A 23394-nucleotide genomic window follows, 5' to 3' on the forward strand; every position below is an offset into this window, starting at 1 on the left:
TTCACCTTAGTTGAGCTAAAAAGCGAAGGCACTTAACACGTGCACAGGTTAAGATATCTAGCCATGTGCTGTGAGGCGTGACTTATTCTGTTTGCCAGCACTATCGATGATTTTGAAAGTGATTTTGAAAATCAGTGTTTATACAAGCTACCCATGAGGTTCAAGCACATAAAAATGGTGTGAAACTTAATTGGCAGGCGTAATCTTAATTGTATTGAACGGGCTATCATCAAATTTTACCGTCCGGTAAAATAAAGCAAGATTGATAGTAGAACAGTGTTTTGAAGAAAAAACATACTGTCCGGATCTGGAACGCAAAATTCCGGATAAATGAGACAATATCATATAACGTTTAAAAAAATTGTTCTCAAATAAAATCATCACTAAACTGAAGCGTTCGGTTATCTGGCGTCTGGATATCTGAGGCCACACTGTATAGCTATCGAGAAGTTAAAAATTATGATTAAAACTTTGGAGACCTCTTGGCGCAAACTTTAAAGAGCCAGTCCCTTTTCTGGCTTGATACTAAATAATAGGTCTCGGGAACATGGACTTAATTTGGTTCAGCAAGTGTTAATGAATTGATATATCTGAACAATAGTGTTTTAGAGATCCGTTTACCCCTTGCCAGGGCTATGGACTAAATAGTAAAGGTAGTATTTTGGTAAGAACATTAATCCGAGGTTTTTTCTCTATTGCTTTTCAAAATATTTTTCATTTTTAGATATTTCTGACCATAGTTTTGTAGTTCTGGCCCCTTGAAACCCCTAATTGCGTAACACATAATTTTAAATATGGTACAGTGCAAATAAAAGTTGCACAATGAAAAATGTTGCTCAAAGATTGTAAATTCAAATACAAAATACTGCTCAGTAAAGATAAATTAGTTAAAGACTGAAAAGTACTTATAGTGCCTAACTTAAAGGGCAAACCGTTTAATTTTTTTTTTAAATTACACAGAAAATTTGCGAAATTTATACAGATAAAAAAAGGTGACTCAATTTTCGAGCTTTTTCGTTGCTGTGAATTTTTCAACGTAAAAAGAGATAACTTATTAATGAACATTTTTAAATTTTATTCACCAATTTTAAAAGTTAATGTCCTTCTTTGACAGGAATATGTATATATTTCCATGACAAAAATCATCAAAACGTGGCGGTTACGATGATTTTGGACATACTATGGACAATATCATAGAGAGCATAGTTCCACGTGCATCCTTGAGAAAATCACTTTGCTTTTGCCTGGAAACAATACCGCAACCAGACATTTTGAAAAATAGGGGGTTTTTAATTTTTAAAAAATGCTGAATTATGTTCTGGCCAAATCCAAAAACAACTTTTACATATATTAATTATGAATTCAGGTTTTGTTAAAAATATTATTTCCGAAGGTTGTCATTTGCCTTTTTAAATAAATGAAATTTTAAAATGCATTTTATCGAATTGTATAATATTTCAATCGCATATTTTGTTTTGAATTTTGGAATATTAATAAATCTAATTAAACTAATTTACTAAAAAAATCCGGTTTTTTACCCTTGCAATTATCATATAGACGGTTGTTGAGTTAAAGGGTGTGCACGTGGTGACAATGTAAAATGATTCTTTGTCAAAGGGCAGGGTCATAAGACAGATAGATGTATAAAATCCTTGTCTTAGCCTATAATGTAATGTTTTACGTACTATTGATTGAATAAAAGCTATAAAATGAGGAATTTATATCCTTTTTGGTCACTTATAAGGGTCAATCCCTTTTTGTGATATAAAATAAAAGATCTTGTGGTATTACACACATTCTGTTTACCAATTCCTGACAAACTGCTTACTTTCTTATCAGCACATTATTTTGAGCAGCCTCTGCTAAAAAACCTCACAGATATAAACATTGATTAAAGATTTAGCAATTGCATTTGACCCCTGAAAACCCCTTATTACGTAACATACGACCATAATATAATTATGCCTATTTGTCAAAATTATTATTTAAAAATTGAGACTCGGAGTGGATCCCAGTTATGATTACATTATGGATTAGATGCCTTTCCGAGCTTCCAAACTTTTTATTTAGAATATTTTAGATTTATTCTGCCAAAATGAGCTTTATAATTTTCATATTTTAGAAGTTGATTGCTGTACAAAATACCCCTTACAAACTCCGAAAACCCAAAATATCTAGAGACAGGAAATGAAATCATCAACAAGAATTATCCGTAAAGGTTCATTTCATTGTCGATCAGATAATTTCATTTAAATCAACCAATAAAACTCTAAAACATGTATGCAGAATTCTTTTGAAAAAACTAAGAATGCGAAAAAAGGGATAAGATACACGAGTCGTTCGTTGAAAAACAAAAGGCCCTATTAATGCAGTGTCAGCATGGTCAGTCTATATGTATGTTCATCAATACGAGTACGCCCCTCCACCATCTACTGTCCCAACCACACCCGACCCCATACACACACGTAACATGCATTCTAACAACTGCTCTAAAACTTGAGAAGAATTAAGAAAAACACTTAAAAGATTGAATTCCTAATAATGCAAAGTATTTTGTTGTTATTATAATCTTACCTTTGTTTGAACAATCTTTCTTCTCATTTGCAGTGCCTGCAATAAGTGATTCTTTTTTAACAATTCATTTAACCGGTATTTTAAAACAAGATACAAATTGTCTACTGGAAATTTTACCCGTACACACTTTTTTGACTGTGAGATATTACATGTATCACTTAGATTTATTTATGTGATTCATATGATATCCTTTGAAATTTTAAATACTGTATATCATACTAGTATATAATTTGTGACCTTTATGGTTTATAAAAAAAGAATATGTTTTTATTTCATTTTAATATTATAGTTAAGAAAAATTAAACTCCTTACGTTTTACGGTGGTAATGAGGATATTGCATTCTTACCTTTAAAACAACCTTTAAAACAACAAATTATATTCTCTTTTTCAGTTTTAGTGATAAGTGATTTTCCTTCTTCCAATTCACTACTTCTTTCTTTTTCAGTGCCTCTGTTGCTTCTGGAAAATTCTAGAATTCCAGAAATGTTTATAAGTCTTCATCAATATTAAATAAATGAATAATACATGTAATTTTATATCATATCATTATACTTAGTTTTAAAATACAAGGTTTTTGCATATGTGATACTGATTACTTCATAAATCCATTATCAGTCTTATATGGATCCTTGTTTTGCTTCGGACTAGAATGTCTCGACGTCATTGGATGAATCGCGACACGTGGTTGCCTCATACATTTCTTTACAGGGCAAACGTTAAAATTTAAACGGCAACATGGCGAACGTAACGTTATTTGAGCTGATTTTTTACACGTAATATTAAGATCCTACAATAGCATCGAGGTTTGCACAAACACACAACTGACGAGGAAGGTAAACAATTAGAGAATTAAGCTATGAATTTAATCATTATATATTATCTTTTGTTTGTTTACATATCAAACTGTAGGTCCTTGACAAAACAAAACACTTATTAGGTTCGTTACTGACTGTTTACAGAAATTTGTGGGGTCGGTAAAGTCCATAGAAGCCTCGCCTTCTATGGACTGTACCGACCCCACAAATTTCTGTAAACAGTCAGTAACGAACCTAATAAGTAATAATAGCACACCCCTTGTGGAACTCCTCTGATTTTTTCCGCTTCAGAATATTAATCAATGCATATTTAAACACACGATTTTTATGGCCTAGATACTTATACTGTATTTGTCATTAGATGACACATTGTACCTCTTTTTAATTTTGGTCCTAAAACAATACCTATTGTATAATCAATTCAATATTAATCGCGATATCACAAGTTTAATAACAACAATTTTGAAGTGTGGCAGACTTTTTCGTATTTTGTTTGGCCCTCTGGCTAATATTGGTGTCTCGGACAAATTAGGGTGTACTGCTGAAAAGTTTACAATGTAATATGGTAATATTCTCTCTATATATCTTAAACAGACTCACCTCTTTTTTTACGGTAGAAGTACAGCATGCAGAATGAAGCACATACAATAACAACAACGATTCCTATAACAATCACGACCCAAAACCAGTCATCCTGGTTATTTTCTGTTGTTTTCGGACGGCGAGTAGTGTTTAGAGAGCTGTAAACATTTAAAATCAATACTAATGATTCTTACTATCATTACAAGTACATGTCTTTATCAAATTAACAAAAGATAGATGATTTTGTTTCTATTTTGATTAATAATCTTTTTAATGATATCAATGCTTTCAATTCATGTAAAATTACTTTAATTTCTTCATATTAACTCTGTCTACTGACGAGAAAATAATAAACAAGAGGACCATGGGCCACATCGCTCACCTTAACAGCAGTCCCTTGTAACATTCTATTTCGTAGCAAATGTTATTTCTATCTTTAACTTTGAACCCCTTACTGGGGCCCCAATATTGGTCAAAGGTTAATGATTGACTTTAACAGTTTAGAACTTACACTATTTGAGGATCCTTGCATTGTAATATCACAAACTGTAGCATTGTAGTTCCCACAAAAACATTTTAGAAACATTTTTCATATATATTTTTATGTTAAACTTTGAACCCCTCTTTGGGTCCAAGTAATAGCTTTATTAACTTGAAATCTACATTCTCTTAGGATGCTTGCATTGTAATCTCACAATTTGAAGCATTGTAGTTCTCTAGAACTAAACATATTCCCTTTATATTTCTATGTTAAACTTTGAACACATTTGGGGTCCCAGTATTAGATCGGGGGTCAGGGCTTTTATAATTTCGAATATACATTATTTAAGGATGCTTGCATAGTCCCACAAGTTGAAGCATTGTAGTTCTCGAGAATATCAATTTTTAGACGTTTTCCATATACACTTCTACATTAAACTTTTAGCCCATCTTAGGTCCCCAGTATTAGTCAAAGGGTCACTATTTTAAAACTATCGAATCTACATTATCCAAGGTTATATGCATAATAATCTCACAAATTGTAGCATTCTAGTTCTCGTGAAGATGTTTTTTGATAAGTTACCTGTATATCTCTATATTAGACTTTGACCCCTCTTGGAGCCGAGTATTAATCCGGGGATCACGATTTTACCAATTAAAAATCTACATAAGCCAAGGATGCATGCATAGTAATTCCAAAAATCGTAACATTGTAGTTCTCGAGTAGAACATTTTAAAACGTTTCCTATATATTTTTTTAAAATGTTCAATTTTGAACCCCTCTTTGTGCCCCAGTGTTTGTCAGGGATGTTATGTTAATGCATGCATATATGTTAAACTTTATTGCAACTAGAAATATCGCTTACAATTATTTTGGAGACCGTGCCCGACAACAAATTAATTTACGTATTGATTTTTATTTTAATCGGGCACGTAAGGGATAAAATAGTATTTAGTGAATTTTCACACCTTATCATATTCATCCGTCATTTCTTGATTAAACAAACTAACATGTATATACTTATGCAATGAGTTGACAATAATTAGAGAGACACAGTTTTGTTTTTTGGTGCACAATTTATTGGATTAGTTGAACAAAAATCTTGTAAACATTTATTCTATGTATTTCTATCTTAAACTTTGAACCCCGCCTGTGACCCAGTTTTGCAATTGGTGTAAGGGTCAAGATTTTTACAATTTAGAATATTCATTATATTTATTAGCTTTTGTAAAAAAATATTGGCATTTCTGTTGCAGTGGTTCTTGAAAAAAAAAATTTTAAACATTTTTTCTATGTATTTTGTGTGAAATTTTGAACCCCGCCATGTGCCCTTGGTCCAATGGTCACGATTCTTATAATTTAGAATTTTCTCTATATATAAGCTTTGGTGTAAATATTACTATTTCTGGAGAAGAAGATTTTTAAAGACACACACCCTATACTCACTGTTTCCCAATTAGCTCCCTTTTTAAATGGGATGTGCCCTTTATTTTTTAAATTTATAATTCCATTTCCATAAGTATGCTTTGTACCAAATTTAGTTAAATTTGGCCTAGTGGGTATAGAGAAGAAGTTGAAAATATGAAAAGCTTAAAGACGAACAGACGGGCAGGCGGACAACGGAGAATGGGTGATCAGAAAAGCTCACTTGAACCTTCGGTTCAGGTGAGCTGAAAACAAGAGGCCCAAAGACCTTAAAGCTTGACGGTCACTTGAATACCGTGTCCTTTAGATTGACATGTCCGAGTTTCATGTTTGCATTTTAAAGTGGATCCCTACTCGAGTGAAGTTTTCACTGATAGTTTTATATACATTCTATTGCTTTGTTTCTTTTCCCCTATTATCATTTTTTCTCCGTAACAATTTCTTAAAAACGATTTGGTCGATTATTATTAAAGTTTCAGATCTTATTTAACACCAAATTTCTAAAAAGAAAATAACGATCAATTGTTAGGCCTCACTTCCGGTTCCGAGATATTAAAGAGTTTATATATTTGCTTGTTCACGTATTTTCTCAAAAAGTATTAAAGAAAATTCAAATTTTCAGAAATTGTAGAGAGTCGTCAACCGCAGTGTCTCTCTAATATCCAAACGTTCGCAATAACTTACTGTTGTCGTCGGAAGAAAATGAATAACCTTAACTTTTTTATTTCTTTGGACTTGAATTTGTTTATGTTTTTATTCGATAGAGACGCCCCAAAACTTCCGAATATGAGATTTGTTTTTAAATTGATCTACACTTTCTCGAGATTTTGGGCTCCAAATTCCTGAAAAAAAAGTCCGCTAAGGTCAGTCGTTAGAGTTGTGGACATGTGCCCGAGTGCTAAATATTTTTTTCTTCCTTAATTGTGTTAAGATTTATGATTTTATATTTAAAATTATAGATTTGACTAGTTTTCAATTCAACTTAACCAAAAATCAGTGACTTTTTAAGTATAATCTAAGTATAAGTATATGTTTATTGAAATTCAAATAGAGGGTTAAATGATATTGTGTTTAGAAATGGTAGAAAGGAACAACTATCCCTATTCTCTAGTTTATGGTGCACTCAAACGAAAGACCTCTAATTGCTCGCAACGAGCGTCTAGTTATCATTACTGATCGATCACAGAATGATTGTATAAACTTTGAATTTGTAATATTGCATACGTAGCAGACAAGTGTATAATTTTATGCATATTTACAAGGTTTTTGATCTTTAAATACTAAACACTTTAATTTATTGTATATGTGCATGCATTTCTGCGTTTTCACACTTGTTTTTCAAAAATTATTCTATCACATGGCTTTTTTTTTTAAAATAAACACGTCAGTTATTTTTCAAAACATACGATCTAATTCACTCGAAAAATGTTGGAAGAAAAATCAATTAAAGACATTTTCCCACAATCAAGCTGATTTTGCGAAATCAGGGTACACATGTTCTAACAGTAATAGAACAAAAACAGCGTTTTGGCCTTTATAAACTTATTTTCTTCCAAATGCAAAAGATAAAAATTTTAAATTCTAAAGAAATAAATAAGCATTTTAACCATTAAAAAACATAACTATGTTGTAAAATTTTTAAATTTTGTGATAATTTGTATTTTCTTTTTTGATATACAGTACTGATCAGACCCAACCTAACACCAGAGTAAATCCCAACTAAACTCTGGGTTTACTTTTGGGGTTTACTCTGGTTTACTTTTTAAAAATTTGGGTGCACTCGGGGTTTACTTTGGGTTTACTTGGAAATTGCTTTTGTGGTAAACTGTATGCACTGAAGTGTGAAGCAGACCCGTCTCTTATCTAACCATCCTTCTACCTGTAATTCCTGTCCCTTGTGTATTTTAAATACATAGCTAGCGTCTGATTTCAGGGGTGTACTTCTAATCGGGGTTTACTCTCTGTGTCCACTCTGGGTTTACTTTGGGTTTACTCTGGGTCCTCTTTAGTAAACCCGAAGTAAACCCAGAGTAAATCCAGAGAGTAAACCCAGGGTTTAGTTAAGGTTTACTTTCTGTTATGTTGGGTCTGATCGGTACTGTACTACTCTACAAAATGCCTTTGTTTCCTTTTTATAATAAAACAAAATAACCACTATAATGTGCTACCCACAAAATATTTGATTTGAAAATATGTATTTAAAACTAACACTCGTTACGAGTAACGTGTTGGTCTTCCATCCGATTTTGTTTTATATGATATGGTGAAACATCAACACTCTCTGCCATATCTGAGATCCTTATGGAACCAGGTTTTTTGTCTCGAGACCGGAAACGGACGAACGAAAGTGATTAATGAAAATAAAAGCTGGTATTTCTTGTACATTTGCCTAGTGTACAGCACTGTTTATCATGCTAGATGAAACATCAATAAAAATATGTGAAACTTGTTAAAAACATGAACAATTTGAACCCTTCTCATGAGTACCAGAAGTGACGGTTGACAAAAAAAACTTAAACACATCTTCAAACAATTGTGTATCTGTGTCTCAATCAATTGCAGGGACTAAAATCTCGCGGGTATCAAATTTGTAAAAAGGATATGTACCTAAGATATTTGATATATCTCACCAAGAATAGAATATGCTTGCTTATTTAACATTGTATAGGTAACACATATAAGAATGTGTACTGATATATTTATTCCATGTAAAATAAACAAAAATAAGGGAAATAATAATTTTTAAGTGCTTCTAGTGACGACTAGAAGTGACGTCGAATCAAACAAAATAACGTAAACACGGATACATATCCAACAAAGTTTAGTTGTTCAAGTTGTCACCGTTTTTCTGATATCGTGGAGTCATTGGTTTTTTCTCTTGACAGGAAACGGACAAACGGAAATGCTCAGTGAAAATAAAAGTTAGTATTTTTTTAACATTAGACTACTGCACTTTATTGTTTATCAATTTTAGCAAAATTGTCAGAGAAAAAAAGTTAAACTTTCAAATAGCTTGATTTGTTTAAACCCCTTGAGTGAGGATCGAAAGTGATGGTTGACAAAATGAGAGCGGTTTAACGCATTTTCTATCAAATGTCTATTATCTATATAAGTTTCGTGTATTGATCACTTGACTTTCTGAGATTATCTCACCGGAAATGTTTTTTTTTTGTTTATTTAACATCGGATAGATGACATATTTAAGGATTAATACTTATATACTAACACTGTGCTGGATAATGATGTCAGTGCAAAGGTGACATTTTTGCACCCGTCTAAGCTGCATATATCTAAAAATTCAAATATGCCACAAGAAAGATCATTGCTTTAAGAGTTTACAACCACCTTTGTTATCATCGTAACTCACCTGTCATGTGGGATATTTACTTTTCAAAAATAAATTCCTACAGGAAAAAAAATTCCCATAGGAAAAACAATATTCCTACAGGAAATTTGAAATTTCCTTTCGGAAAACAAGAACTTTCTACAGGAATTTCAATTCCGACAGGATTTAATTAAATCCGATAGGAGATATTAAATTCCTACAGGAAAACTGCCTGCCTGAATCAAATTCCCACAGTAAAAACCATTCTCCTACAAAAAATATAATTCCTCAAGAATTTTTAGAAATCTTATAAGGTTGTCAATATTTCCTGTAGGAGAATCATTTTCCTATGGGAATTATAAGTTTCCTATGGGATATTAATTTTCAAAGGTAAATATCTCACCTATCAGGTGAAACACATAAAAAACAAAAGTGGTTATATACTTTCTAGACAAGTCTATCATATTGTATGTATGAATTTTTCCAAAACTGCCTCATAAGCGGATGCAAAAAATGCCACTTAGGCCCTGGCATAATTATCCGGCACAGGTCTATTTATATTTTAAATCAATTTGATATAAATGAAATGCAGAAAAAAGTTGAAGTGCTTCCGGTGACGACTAGAACTTTTGACGAACAAAACAAAATAGTTTAAAGACGTCTACAAGTATAGGTCAATAATCCTACAAAGTCTGAATGCTCAAGTTCTTATTTCTTTTATGAGATATCAATGTCACAAGCTTTTTGTGCGGAAAAGGAAAGGGACGACAGGAAATGAACTTTTAAAAAAATGAAAAAAAAAATCTCTAGACATAATTGTTTTCTTTCACCCCTGAAAATTTCAAGAAATTCTATCGAGCCATCTCTGAGAATTCTTTTGGAGGAAAGGGAACAAAACTCGTACCAAATTTTGTGAGCCAATTTAAGCTCTTAAGAATGGCACCACTGGCATAAAACAAAAACAATAGGCACAACTTCAGACTATGGTCTACCTATCCTGAAAATTTCATATTCATATCTCTGATAGTTTATGAGAAGAAGCGCGTGCACAAAATGAGTCGTAATAGCTACAAAATCAGCGCTTTATCGGTACGGGTTATATAGTTTCCGCGAAATCGCGTGCACAAAATTTGTGCAAAAAAGAAGAAGAAACAGTACAAAAACAAAAAAATATATCAAAAACCGCAAAAAAAGAAATGAAACATGGATGCAGATGTGCTATGGAGAATAGGGTATACATATTGTAGAGATTTCGGTAAAAACGTAAGTAGTTTAGACATGATTATTTTGTTAAATTCTATAGTGTGTCAAACTAATATTTCAAGAGAAAATGCATTTTTTGAGGTTTCGAAAAAATTGTTTACAAAAGATCATTGGATAAATTTTGGATTATTTCTACCTGACATCAAAAGGCTAAATATTGTAAATGGTAGAAATAGACTTCCAGACCTTTAAGTTACCACAAAATAAAAAACCCTAACCCCTGCACCATTGCAAGGGAATTTTACAATCTGGAAAGAGAACATTACGGACAAAATAACAATCTCAAGCTTAATGGAACCACAATTAACGCGTTATATAAATGTAGTGAAGTTTTATTCAACTGACAGAAAAAAACAAACTGAAAACAAGTATGGTGCCAGATTAATGATACACAGGCTGTGAAAACCGATTGTAAATAGGTTAACTATAACACATACTCTCTTTTCCATTAAAAAAGGAATTATCGTACAAGGGAACTGACCCTATAATTGGATTTATCAAAATATGGATAAACCCTGTTATTTCATGCAATTAAGCATATTTTTCGGGGTAAGAACTATAACTCTAGTAATGTTAATTTAAGGGAAATAACTCCACACTTCCTGGTTTTTGAGCGTGTGCGTTAAGCTCTTCCTTTTATATTCAACTGTTCCCTGAGTCGGTCACAAAAAATCCACAAGAAAACTATCAACTTTTATCTCTTTAATCGACGAGATTTATTACTTCATAACGACATACTATTATAATAATATGCTGAGAGTAAGGAACCAAAGGGCATCTAAGGCGAGAGGCCCATACGCAGCCGTGTCAAATGGAGAAAACACAGTTGCCTCGAATAGTGTACTGGCACGAGGTCGTCGAGGAAATCGTCGAGGAGGTTAAGTGAGACCGCCCGTTGCAGACAGCTCAAATATTGCTGTTCCTCAGACACAAGCGGCTCCTCCGACACCAGCGACACAAGCGTCAAATGAAGCAGGCCAGGGAATGTCACGGAGCGGGATGATTGGGATGAGTTCGCACAACATGCCGCCCATAGTTAACCCCATCCCGGACGCAACAAGTTCATTGTCGTCACATGATCCGACCAACATGAATCAAGGTACAGAAAATTATTTAGAAAATAATATTGACACGCCAAACCCATTTAACAGCGTTACTTTTATGCTGGGATCCCATGTGTCCAAAGCCCTAAAAGACAAAATTTGGAATGGAGAATTTCTTCATTTAAATACATTGTTGCTTCAAGAGCCTTGCACAGAAATGCAAAATCAAATTGTTTTCGAGGGGGGGGAGGGATTTCAGGTTAAATAAAAAAATACAGAATCGAAAATTTCAAACTTCTCGCAATGGATGGACGCTTATATATATATATATATATATATATATATATATATATATATATATATATATATATATATATATATATATATATATATATATATATAAATGCTTCTATATACTTAAAAAAACATTCACTACAAGCCATTTCACTCTTAAGGTATATGTCAACAATTAAAAGGGGGCAGCTAGTAACAATTCAGGTTGGTTGGATTATGATGTGCAATTTCGCTTAAAGAAGTCTGTAGACTTCCCTTTAAGCTGGGGATCTATTGATGCTGAACTATGTTTGTTTTATATGCAAACAGTTAATAAAACCCAATTGTCAATTCAGACAACTCGTAGGTATTTGAAATGTTATGCCTACAATTATGAAGGTGTTTGTCAGAAACAATATTGCAAGTATTTGCATCAGTGCATTACATGTAATGCATATCACCCCTCCATTAACTGCTTCAAGAATAATCAATCTCATCAAATTCCCAAAAATGTATCTGCTCGTTTGGAAAAATTTTATTCCAACAAAAAATGTTTCAGGAATCGACAACAAACCACAGGACGACATACATTTGCAATGTATATGCAAAATACATAAATTATTGGATATTGGCAGCACTCCAATCAATACATGTATCTTCGATTCTTTACTGGCAAATACCCAAACAATCAAATAGCAACAGTTTTATCAAATGGATTTAAAAATGGGTTTTCGCTCCAATATACAGGCATTAGAAAAAAAGGTTAAATTAAAAGACATGATAACTGCAGAGGAACATGCTGTTGAAATTACATGAAAAAATAAATAAAGAAATAAAATTGGGTAGAATTTTAGGCCCCTTTTCCTTGCCATCTATTTCAAATTTGCGGTGTAATTCTATTGGTATCCTCCCCAAAAAGCAAGGTGGGTGGCGAATGATTTCTAATTTATCACACCCAGTGGGTAATAGTATCAATTATCACATTGATCACCAATATTGTTCAGTGTCATACTCAACATTTGATCAAGCCTTGTCACTGATTCAGGAGATGGGCAGGGTGCATTAATGGCCAAAATGGACATTTCGAGTGTTTTTAGATTGTTGCCAGTCTGTCCTGGAGATGTTTGCTTGCTAGATTTCAAGTTTTTAAATTCATGTGGATAAAAGCTTGCCAATGGGTTGCTCAATTTCATGAAATGTTCTCTTCCTTCCTTCACTGGGAGCTGCAGCAAAGGTTTAAATTCAAGGGGGATAATTCATTATTTAGATGATTTGTTATTTATAAGTAGAGCAAACACAGCTGATTGTGAGATGTTAATGGCACATATGATAAAGTTGTCTGAAATTTTAGGGATCCCATTAGCTCCAGAAAAAACACAAGGCCCATGTACATTTATTTGTTTTTTAGGATTATGCATTGATACCGTTTCAGGAACTATTTTCATTCCAGAAAATAAAATTGCTGATCTTTTGGAAAAAAATTAATGATGCTTTAAGTTGTAAATAGGTCACCGTTAAAAGGTTACAGTCATTAGCAGGGTCACTAGCATTTGTGGTTAAAGTTTTGCCCACAGGAAGAGCATTTTGTCGTCGTGTATATGCGGCACTAGCAGGAGGTAAAAAAATCTTTCCATTTCATTAAACTTTCAGAAAAATTAGATCGGATTTACAAATGTGGGTAGAATTTCTTGCAAAGTTTAATGGATTAACCCCTTTTCCATCTTTGACATGGCAAGATGATGAGACACTCAAATTTTATACAGATAGCTCAGGTTTAAAAGGGTGTGGGGTTGTATTTGGCAGTCAGTGGTGTTATTTTGTTTGGCCTTCACACTGGTTTTATGAGACTTGTGCCTATTGTTTTGGGAGTTTTTATTTGGGTGGAGCAACTCAATGCAAAAAAGTTATTGTTACATATTGACAATCTCTCATTAGTTCATATTATTAATCAAAAGTCTTTAAAAATTAACAGGGTCATGGTCTCGATTCGAGCATTGGTATTGTATAGCCTTAGTTATAATATCCAGGTTAGAGATATACATGTTCCGGGAAAAAATAACAATATAGCAAATGCTATTTCTCGCTTTCGGTGGTCAAGATTCCGACAGATGGCTCCTACAGCAGACAAATTTCCATTCCTGCTCCATTTTGGGAGATTATTCATTAACTATAGATCAACTGTTAGAAGCCAGTATATCTGAAAACTCAAGTAAAGTTTATAAACAAGGCATACAATAATTTTTTAACTTCAGAGTTCAAGCTGTTCTTTACCATTTGTGGCCACCACCTATAGATCATATAGTAATGTTTATAGCTTATATGAAGGAATCTGAATTTGCATTTTCAACAGCAAAATCTTATATGGCTGGTTTGAGTTGTAAATTTACATTGTTGGGATAATGCTACAGAATCCTTTTTGGTCAAAAAGTTGTTTGCAGGATTTAAAAGGTCATGCAGAAAAGACTTTAGACAACCAATGACACTGTCTTTATTAACACAAATTACCAGTACCATTCCACATTTAACTATTTCTTCGTATATAGCACATTTATTTCACTCAGCATTTCTCATTGCATTTTTTGCTTTATTGAGAGTAAGTGAGCTAGTGGCATTGGAAAGAAATCATGTTCAAATGTTGGAGGATGAGCTTATAGTTTTTGTGGGTTGCTCAAAAACAGATCAATTTGGTAACGGATCATCCATCAGAATACCCAAAACACTAGATTCTTTTTTGATGTTTCAGGCAAGTCTTAGGCAATGCATTCAAGCAACACATCTGTTTGCTCACTGCAATGCTAAACAATTGACTAAATATCAATTTTCATCCATCCTGTATAAATCTTTAAAATTCCTAGAAGTACCCACACATTCAATCAAGTTGCACTCATATAGGATTGGAGGTGCAACTTACCTGTACTTAAAAGTGGTGTCTGAAATACAAATCAAGCACATGGATAGATGGAGTTCCTCGGCTTTCAAACCCTACATAAGACCATGTTAATACTATTTCTAGTTTTATGCTGTTAAATCGTACATTAATTTCAGATTCAGTCTGGATCATTGGTTCATCTATTATTCATTGGACACAGAAATATGCAGAGACCACAAATTAGTCAAACGTTGGATTAAACCACTTTACCATTAGTTGGATGGTAGAAGGGGGATGGTGTGGGAGTACTTGTATACAACTGTGTCAAGTATGTTAATAGCCAATTAACAACCAACTATTCTCATAATTCACTGCGGTGGTAATAATATTGAGGACCCTTAGAATACCCTGAAAGGTATTCAAAAATTCATGAAACTAACAGTGTCTCAAATAGCACACCTCTTGCCAAACACTCTGATTGGTCACATATATTGCTTAGAAGTAATTGAAGGCAGTCTTATTCAACTATTGAAGGTGAAAACTCTAGGCGTAGAATCATAATGCAATTGCAACATTTGTTTTGAAAAAGCTTAATGGTGCATCTATCAAATATCCAAATATCCAGATAACTCAAAAGAAATTATTTAGATTTGATGGTGTGCATTTGTCAGATCTGGGTAACAATATATACATACATTCCATGAAAAATGCTATTGGTCAGTTTGTGACATCTTCCTCTTTCACCTATCCTTAAAAAATACTGGCTGATACATGTATATCTCTGGCAAGTCAGGGTCCGTTTCACTTATCTATCTATATATCATATACCTATCTCTGGATCTAGAATGTCCAAGTATAGACATTCATATGTATCATATCTACGGGTGTCATTGTTGTTAAAATTGCCGCCTGGTATTGGCGGATGGATCACGTGACAGTGTCCGTGATCCATTTGGCATAATTTTGATTAGAATACTGTCTGTTGGGCACTGTTTTCTTCAGGATCCTCGGGTCAAGAGAGTATTTTTTATTACATATATATTACATGTACATATATATATGATATATGCTGCCATATTGTTTGAACGGCGCATGTCGAGTTCAATGTACATGTATGAAATATATCTGATGACATGTACAATATATCTAACTGATATCTATCTGATATTCATCTACTTATCTAATGTTTGCATATTTGATCAAACGGCCATCACAACTATGCCAAACAAACAAAAGTTTATTTTGTTTGTATATACATCAGGATAAATATCTGAATCATAATTGTCTGTTGTTTTGATATCTGTACTAGCTAGCTAGAAACATGAAAAGCATATTTATTTGGGCTAAGGTCATGAAATAACTAAATAGATTACACATGGATGCATTTCACACATCATGAAATTAGATAGTTCATAACAAACTTCAGAACAGAGGTCAACACTTATAAATGCAATGAAATCATCACAGGACAGACTTACCTCTGATTACTGGGGGTTTATCCTGCCCGTTAACATTAGATAAAAAAAAATGTTTTTCATAATTTATTCACAAACTATGCGTGTACAATCATAACATAAAAAGATGAATGAAATTGGAAACTCAAGTAACTAAAATTTTTGAGATGATCCGCCAACTATCCTTGACCTCATTTTCTTTTCGTATGTTCAATGAATGGAGATAGTATATGTCAACATATCTAAAACATTTAATGTATTTAAACAGTGATTTTGTAGAGGGAAAAATATACTGACATCTGTTAATATAAATATATCTTTTTGCTAACAATATCAATGGATTAAGTCTTCTATTTTATACAGGATTGGCATGGATACATCCAAAGCTTACTGTTTGTGCATTAAAACATACATCAGTATTGCACAAGTTGTTTATTTTTTTCTGTATTGTAATCCAAATGTTTCGTGCACGCAGACAACCATAAAAAAGATGACTTATTGACTCCTTAGTTTCATGGCAAAATGAACACATTTCAGTATCTAACATTTTAAATATAAATAATCAAGAGTTAGTGCACATAATTCTATGTAAAATTTGGAATTGGAAACTTATCAATTTTGTGTTCATTGTGACATTATGAGGAATCGTAAAATATCGTTCCTATTCGTTTTCTACAATTCTATAAAAATTCTCTCTTCCCATTTGTGTTTTAAATTTACAGGGGTTTCGTTGACAGATGCTGAAAATATAGGGTAAAAATGTTTTCATACCTTTTGCACCTTTTTTAATTTTTCAATATTGCTTTTAAATATATCTTCTCTCGGGACATTCTTTATTAATTCCTTTCAATGTTTTAGGATGGCTGTTATTAACCCATTATAGGTTAAACAATTAGTATGAATATTGAATTTGTCTTGAAAGTTATTCGATATTCGACATTCGATATTTATTAGATATTTAAAGGTATTCGAGTGAAAGAAAATTACCGTCGTCATTTATAAGATCATTGTTAAAGAATATCCCCTTTTTGATCCAATAAGATTTTTTGTTAAATTCATGAATGGCAGTCGACAAGCCTTCTTTACGAAGTTGCCATATATTTGAGTATTCCCATTTTTCGAGTTTATCCGGATCCGCTATTAAAATTTTTCATAAGGATTTACATTGTGGATCCACGCATTTTTTAACCCACCTAGGTTTAAGACTTTTTGCATAAGAAATAATATTAACATTAGATAATTTGTATTTCACTGATTTCACATTTCAAAGTCCTTGAATCCGCTGGATAATCGTTTGGTACGTTGGAGACGGTTATACGTAGGTAACTGGCTTATAGAGCATGGAGAGTTTTCTGGTGGATCCAAAGGAGCTTCTGGAGTCTCGGGCTCACTGCCGTTGTGTTCATTTGCTTAATTGTGAGAGAGAGGGGACATGATCTCTAATGGTATTGGTGGTATGTTGCAACCACTATTGAAATAAAACCACTATTGAAATAAATTATTTCAATAGTGGTTGGGAATGCATTTCATTAGAAAAATCACTTTGCAACCACTATTGAAATAAAACCACTATTGAAATAAATTATTTCAATACTGGTTGGGAATGTATTTCATCTGAAGAATCACTTTACAACCACTATTGAAATACAACCACTACTAAAATAAAATATTTAAATAGTATTCCGGGATGTATTCCATTTTGAAAATCAATTTACAGACACTGTTGAAGTACAACTACAATTAAAACATTTTTTTCAATCGTAGCTTAGAATGAATTTCTTCATTAATTTTTCTTTGAAAATGTACATTTTTTTCTTTACATTTCTCTTTCTACAAACATATGTCCTATGATATTGTATATTATTTGCACAATTGTGAACATCTTGTAAATTGCCAGAACTTCTATTCAAACCCCCTGTATATTGAATATCTATATATATTGATAAATATTATTATAAATATCACAGTTAATATATATTATTTCAATAGGGGTTGGGGGTTACTTCACTACGACTACTATTGAAATATATTATTTCAATAGTGGTTAAGGATGCGATTCATTTCAACCACTATTGAAATAATCTATTTCAATAGTGGTTGGGGATACCTTTCATTTCAACCACTATTGAAATAAAGTATTTCAATAGTGGTTGATGATGCATTTTAGTTTTATGTCTATTGTTATGTCTGTTTGTAACACTTTCCTTTCTGCGAGGGGAGTTTCTTAAGAAAAGAAGTAAGTCTCATGAGATGATGAATTCCTTTTTGATTATGATTATCTTTGATTTACCTCTATATGGTCATGTTTCCCATACCACCTGTCATCTGGAACCGAAAGTGTTATGCACAGTCGGAATAATAGGCATTAGAATAACATCCTACCACTATTAAAATATTTTATTTCAATAATGGTTGTAATGAACCGCATCCTTTACCACAATTGAAATCAATTATTTCAATAGTGGTTGTAATGAAATGCATACCTAACCACTATTGAAATAATTTATTTCAATAGTGGTTATAATGAAACGCATACCCAACCACTATTGAAATAATTTGTGTATTTGTGTTGTTAAATAAAAACAAATGTATATGCATGTTTATCTATGAGAATTGGTTATTTACTTCTACACAGCAGTGATAATTCTACCATAATTGTGTATTTGATATTATTCGTTAGTTTTCTTGCATTTCAAAATAGTTTGCAAATATGATAATTACTTCTTTCTTTCCAAATGTATTTCATATTATTATGCCTTCTGTCAGTTTGTCACTATATATTCAATACTCATCTATTTTCGCATAGTATCAAAGGATTTATATAGCGTAAGCATACTATGCCGAAATAGAGCACGGCGAATATTTTCAACGAAAATCTGTCAAGCGCCAACAGCGGGATTCGAACTCACGACGCTAAAATCATTGAATCTAGCATGAAGCCCAACGCGTTACCGCTACGCTAAATTAGCCGTTATCATGACAACCGGTATTTAGGTATATAAAACGTAGATATGTACGACTGACATCAAGCAATTAAAATTATTCATTTTTCCAAAAAAAAACTTCATTATTGACGGTAATTTTAAAGTTAAAGTTTCCTATAAACTTTTGAACAAATTAATTGAACATTTTTCAAAGAAATTCTACATGAGAATCACAAAAACGCTTTTTTAAATGACGCTTGATAAAGAATGTTCAAGAAAAAAAATTCACTGAGATTTCGTCTGCTAAACATTTCGAGTTTTCTCGGTAAGGCCAAACGTCTCTCTATTTCTTGAAAAGAACATAAATCTTTGTTGACTTTTTATTGTACAACAACTTGTTGATTAAATAAACAATCAAATCAATTGATTACACGTAATTTGAAAAACAACAACAAACGCTTGCTTTTCCGGTGATTATTTTAAGGGACTTGTCAACACTCGAACGTCAGAGCTACTTATAGCAAAGCACGTCAGTATATTTAACAGTCGGCATAATAATAACAATAGTGTTGTGTTGTGCATGTACTATGCCTAAATAGTAGTCAGGGTTTGATACATAGTGCACTCGCCTCCGGCTCGTGCACCATGTATCAAAACCTGACTACTATTTAGGCATAGTGCATGCACAACACAACACTATTATATAAATAGTAATTACATAGTTATATTTATAAGTAATTCATTCCCATCTAACAATTAAAAAAATAAATTTAATACATGTAGTAGTTGAACTTTAATAGTGTCTGTAAAGTAGTTCTTATCATGAAATACATCCCTAACCTCTATTGAATCATTACTTCAATAGTGGTTGTATTTCAATAGTGGTTGCAAAGTGATTTTTCAAATGAAACACGTCCCCAACCACTATTGAAATAATTTATTTCAATAGTGGTTGTATTTCAATAGTGGTTGCAAGGTGATTTTTCTAATGAAATACATTCCCAACCACTATTGAAATAATTCATTTCAATAGTGGTTTTATTTCAATAGTGGTTGCATCATGGTATACTATCGGGATAATAGGGACGTTTCGTTGGTCGACTGCTCTGGTGATGCGAGACTTCAATGTGATCTTCCTCCTCCGACTTGGTGTAACTGGTATATGGCAAATTGAGCAAAGTAAGGGGAACAAGATAGCATTCCGATCATTTCACTTTGTATGAAGACAGTCGTAGCTAATTACCAACAACTGTTCTTACTCTCCGTCAGCTGATACAACGAGATACCGGTTTCTACATTTTGACTTATTTCTGTCACAATATATGTACAACATGTCTCCGACTTCCACCGAGGGGTTAGGTGACTGTTTGAGGCGAGAAGCCTCAGATCTCTCACTGCTTTCGTGATTGACATTGCGAGTCTGGTGTGTTTGTAATATGAGTTCCGGGTCCGATATAGGTAATTGTCAATATGTAAACCGGTCCCCTTGAGTAAGCATCTCCCAGGCAAGCAAATCCCCTTGTTGAATCGAAATAATGACGGATACTGGGCATCAAACAATAACAGCAGAAAGGATACCGCCCTTGCAGTGGGGCCAATCCTCAGTATATAGTTTCGGGCTTCTTGGACTGCACGTTCTGTGACAGGTTTTTGTTGGCATTATTGGAGCCGGTGGAACTTTAGAATTGGGTCATTAGCAAGTGCTAATATCAAGCTACGCATTGCTTTCACTTGGTTGGCCTTTCACAAAATGCTAAGGTAGCTGTTCGGTGAGGACTAGCACTGAAGTTCCTTCTTTCCAAATCCGTCCAAAGAATTGTCGTCTTACGTGGTGCAATAACAGTTTTGGAGGTGCCAAATTGAGGTCGCATCTTTTTAAGCGGCTATAACCCTTAACAAAATATATTAACCATCAGTTGTTTTGAAACGTCCGCTTCGGAACAATGATCATCAGCCAGTTTAACAACTATGCCCTCTTCAGGTAAGTCACCCAACACTCTGATCTCATCTGATTTCCTCCAAAGCTGTCTCAGACCAAGGCATTCCAATGGATAATCGTTGGTACATGTACACTCTGACGGCCCGAAAAAGTGGGACAACAACACAATATTTCATGGAATCTCTAGCAAGAAGGATTTGATAAAATGCCTTCGTAAGATCTGTCACAGCAAGGTACTTCCAATGGCCAATTTTCCTGAGTGTTGAATCAACATCGGACATCAAGGATGGTTGCAATTTGCAGAAGCGTGCTACTTCAGAAAAGGCAGTCACAAAGCGGAATCCACCGGAACCTTCTTATGGATCCAATGGATAGCGAGTAAAGTAAGTTATTTTTCCAGTTTTCGAAGGAATTAAATGTCTCTGGTTTGGACATGTGGCTTGATGCATGTAAAAATTACTTACACGAGGTTCCTAAAAGTCTTTTCTCAAGACGTAGGATCAAAATCGCTGCTGCCATCACGCCAAGCTTTATGGAACCACAACAAACGCGTTATATAAATGTAGTGAAGTTTATTCAACTGACAGAAAACACCAAACGGGATACAAGTATGGCGCCAGAATAATGATACATAGGATGTCGAACCCGATTGTAAATAGGTTAACTATAACACATGTATTGACGAATGCAATAAGTTTATAGCCAATGACTGTGAAAGTACAGAAGCAAATAAGTATTGCTAACTCCAATAAATGTATACTATGTTAACATATCAAAGGGTCCTGAACTTCTGACCCACGGATCATGAATTTCACAATTTAGGTCGCGGGCTTATATTAATGAATATCATAACAATGCATTTAGTTATCTCCTCCTGTTTTGGATGTAGAAATGTCGATTTTCTGTGATTTAATTTATTTCTAACATATAGCCATATTGTTCTAGTCGAAAGACCTGAACCCCTGACCTAGGGGACATAGTCCGTAACTATAAGAATGCTTAGCTAGGACAATTTACCAAAAACTTAGGCAGCCGGTAGAAATGACTTAAGTATGTCTTATGTATTGTTTTAACAGATTTAGAAATATTATTGTTGTTTATATCAATTAGGCATTTGAATACAGATTAGTAAAATGCATTTAAGCATACTATAAGTATCTTCCTATCTGAAATTTTATCAGATTATCTTTCATTATTTGCTTTACGTAACATTTGAGCAGCTGTGCTCTTAGGAATTAATCCTCACTCAGACAAATGTCTGTGAGCGTGATTATTTCTTTCCCTCTTGAATACCTAGGAATTTCACAATTTAGGTGAAGGGCGCACATAGACATCAAAATCATGTATTCAGTTAATTTTAAGATTGAATACATTTTCACTACATGGCAAATTGGTCCCGCCTTTGGGTCTGAACCCCTAACTCAGGGGCCATAAATTTCACAATTTTGGTAGATTGCTTCATGGACATAACAAGTATGCATTTAGTTTTTATTCCAATAAATATGGGAGAAGAGAAGAAATTTTATGAAAATTGACCATGTTTGGTTAATTCGGTCCCACACATGAGTCACTTAAGATGTTATGGTCATTTATTATTGACTTTTTAACGCACGATGGACGACGGCCGATTCATGACGACGCACAAAGACCAATTGTAATATGCCACATGAGTGACTCAGCTGAACTGAAAATCTGATGACTTTAAGACAAACCCTACTACACTTAATCAGTCTCTTTCTAACACATGCACCCTACCTTTTACAAGATTGTTCGGCCAAGAAACAACCATCACCGATAGATATGCAAGCTGGGTCTGTAAAACTCAAATTAATCATCATACTGTTATTAAAGTTACTGTAGTTTAATTTTGTCAGTTAAATAAACATAAAAAAGTAAATAATGATATGTTTCCTTTATCCAAATCTAAAACTTTATGGTGTATACTGATTCTAGTCATGTATCATTGTTTTGGTACAAAATGTAAAGACAAGATATCATGGGTTAAAATATGGCAGGGGATGGGGGCTAACATTTAAAAGTAAAAAATGACATCTGAAAGCAGTCATTCGATGATTTTTTAATGGAATATGTCGAGCTTAAGGATTACGTTTACTCAGGGTTTGAAATGTCAAAAAATATTTTTACAAAGTTCAATATCTGAAGTCCAAAGTTGTTTTAAAACCACAAAATAACAGCTCTATTAAGAAATATTGATATTCATGATTTGTTTATCTGAGGAAGATATGCTTCGACAAAGGAAGATTAATATTGAAACAGAGGAAATTCGGACTTATTATCTCATTTTCTTATTTTCTCTTAAAAACTTTCTGTTGCAATGTTATTGCAAAAGTTAAGTTTCTATATGTTTTTTCATATCATATTACATATTTTATGGTTGTATTTACTCGTCTATAAATTTATATCAC

General features: G+C 33.2%; 1 protein-coding gene and 1 pseudogene across 1 annotated transcript in view; one reads left to right on the forward strand and one right to left on the reverse strand.

Moving 5' to 3' along the window:
• Positions 1 to 2403: 2403 nt before the first annotated feature.
• The window catches only part of LOC128163320 (uncharacterized), a 100422-nt gene continuing 79431 nt past the window's right edge, over positions 2404 to 23394 (reverse strand). Inside the window, exons 6-8 of the mRNA XM_052826887.1 lie at positions 22724 to 22781; positions 3991 to 4130; positions 2404 to 2495 (exon numbers count right to left, since the gene is read on the reverse strand). Coding sequence (XP_052682847.1) covers positions 2404 to 2495; positions 3991 to 4130; positions 22724 to 22781 — 290 coding nt within the window. The remainder of the gene's footprint in view (positions 2496 to 3990; positions 4131 to 22723; positions 22782 to 23394) is intronic.
• On the forward strand, positions 11217 to 15405 carry LOC128163856 (uncharacterized; annotated as a pseudogene).

Source organism: Crassostrea angulata, chromosome 9 (genome assembly GCF_025612915.1).
Source record: "Crassostrea angulata isolate pt1a10 chromosome 9, ASM2561291v2, whole genome shotgun sequence".
NCBI lineage: Eukaryota > Metazoa > Mollusca > Bivalvia > Ostreida > Ostreidae > Magallana > Magallana angulata.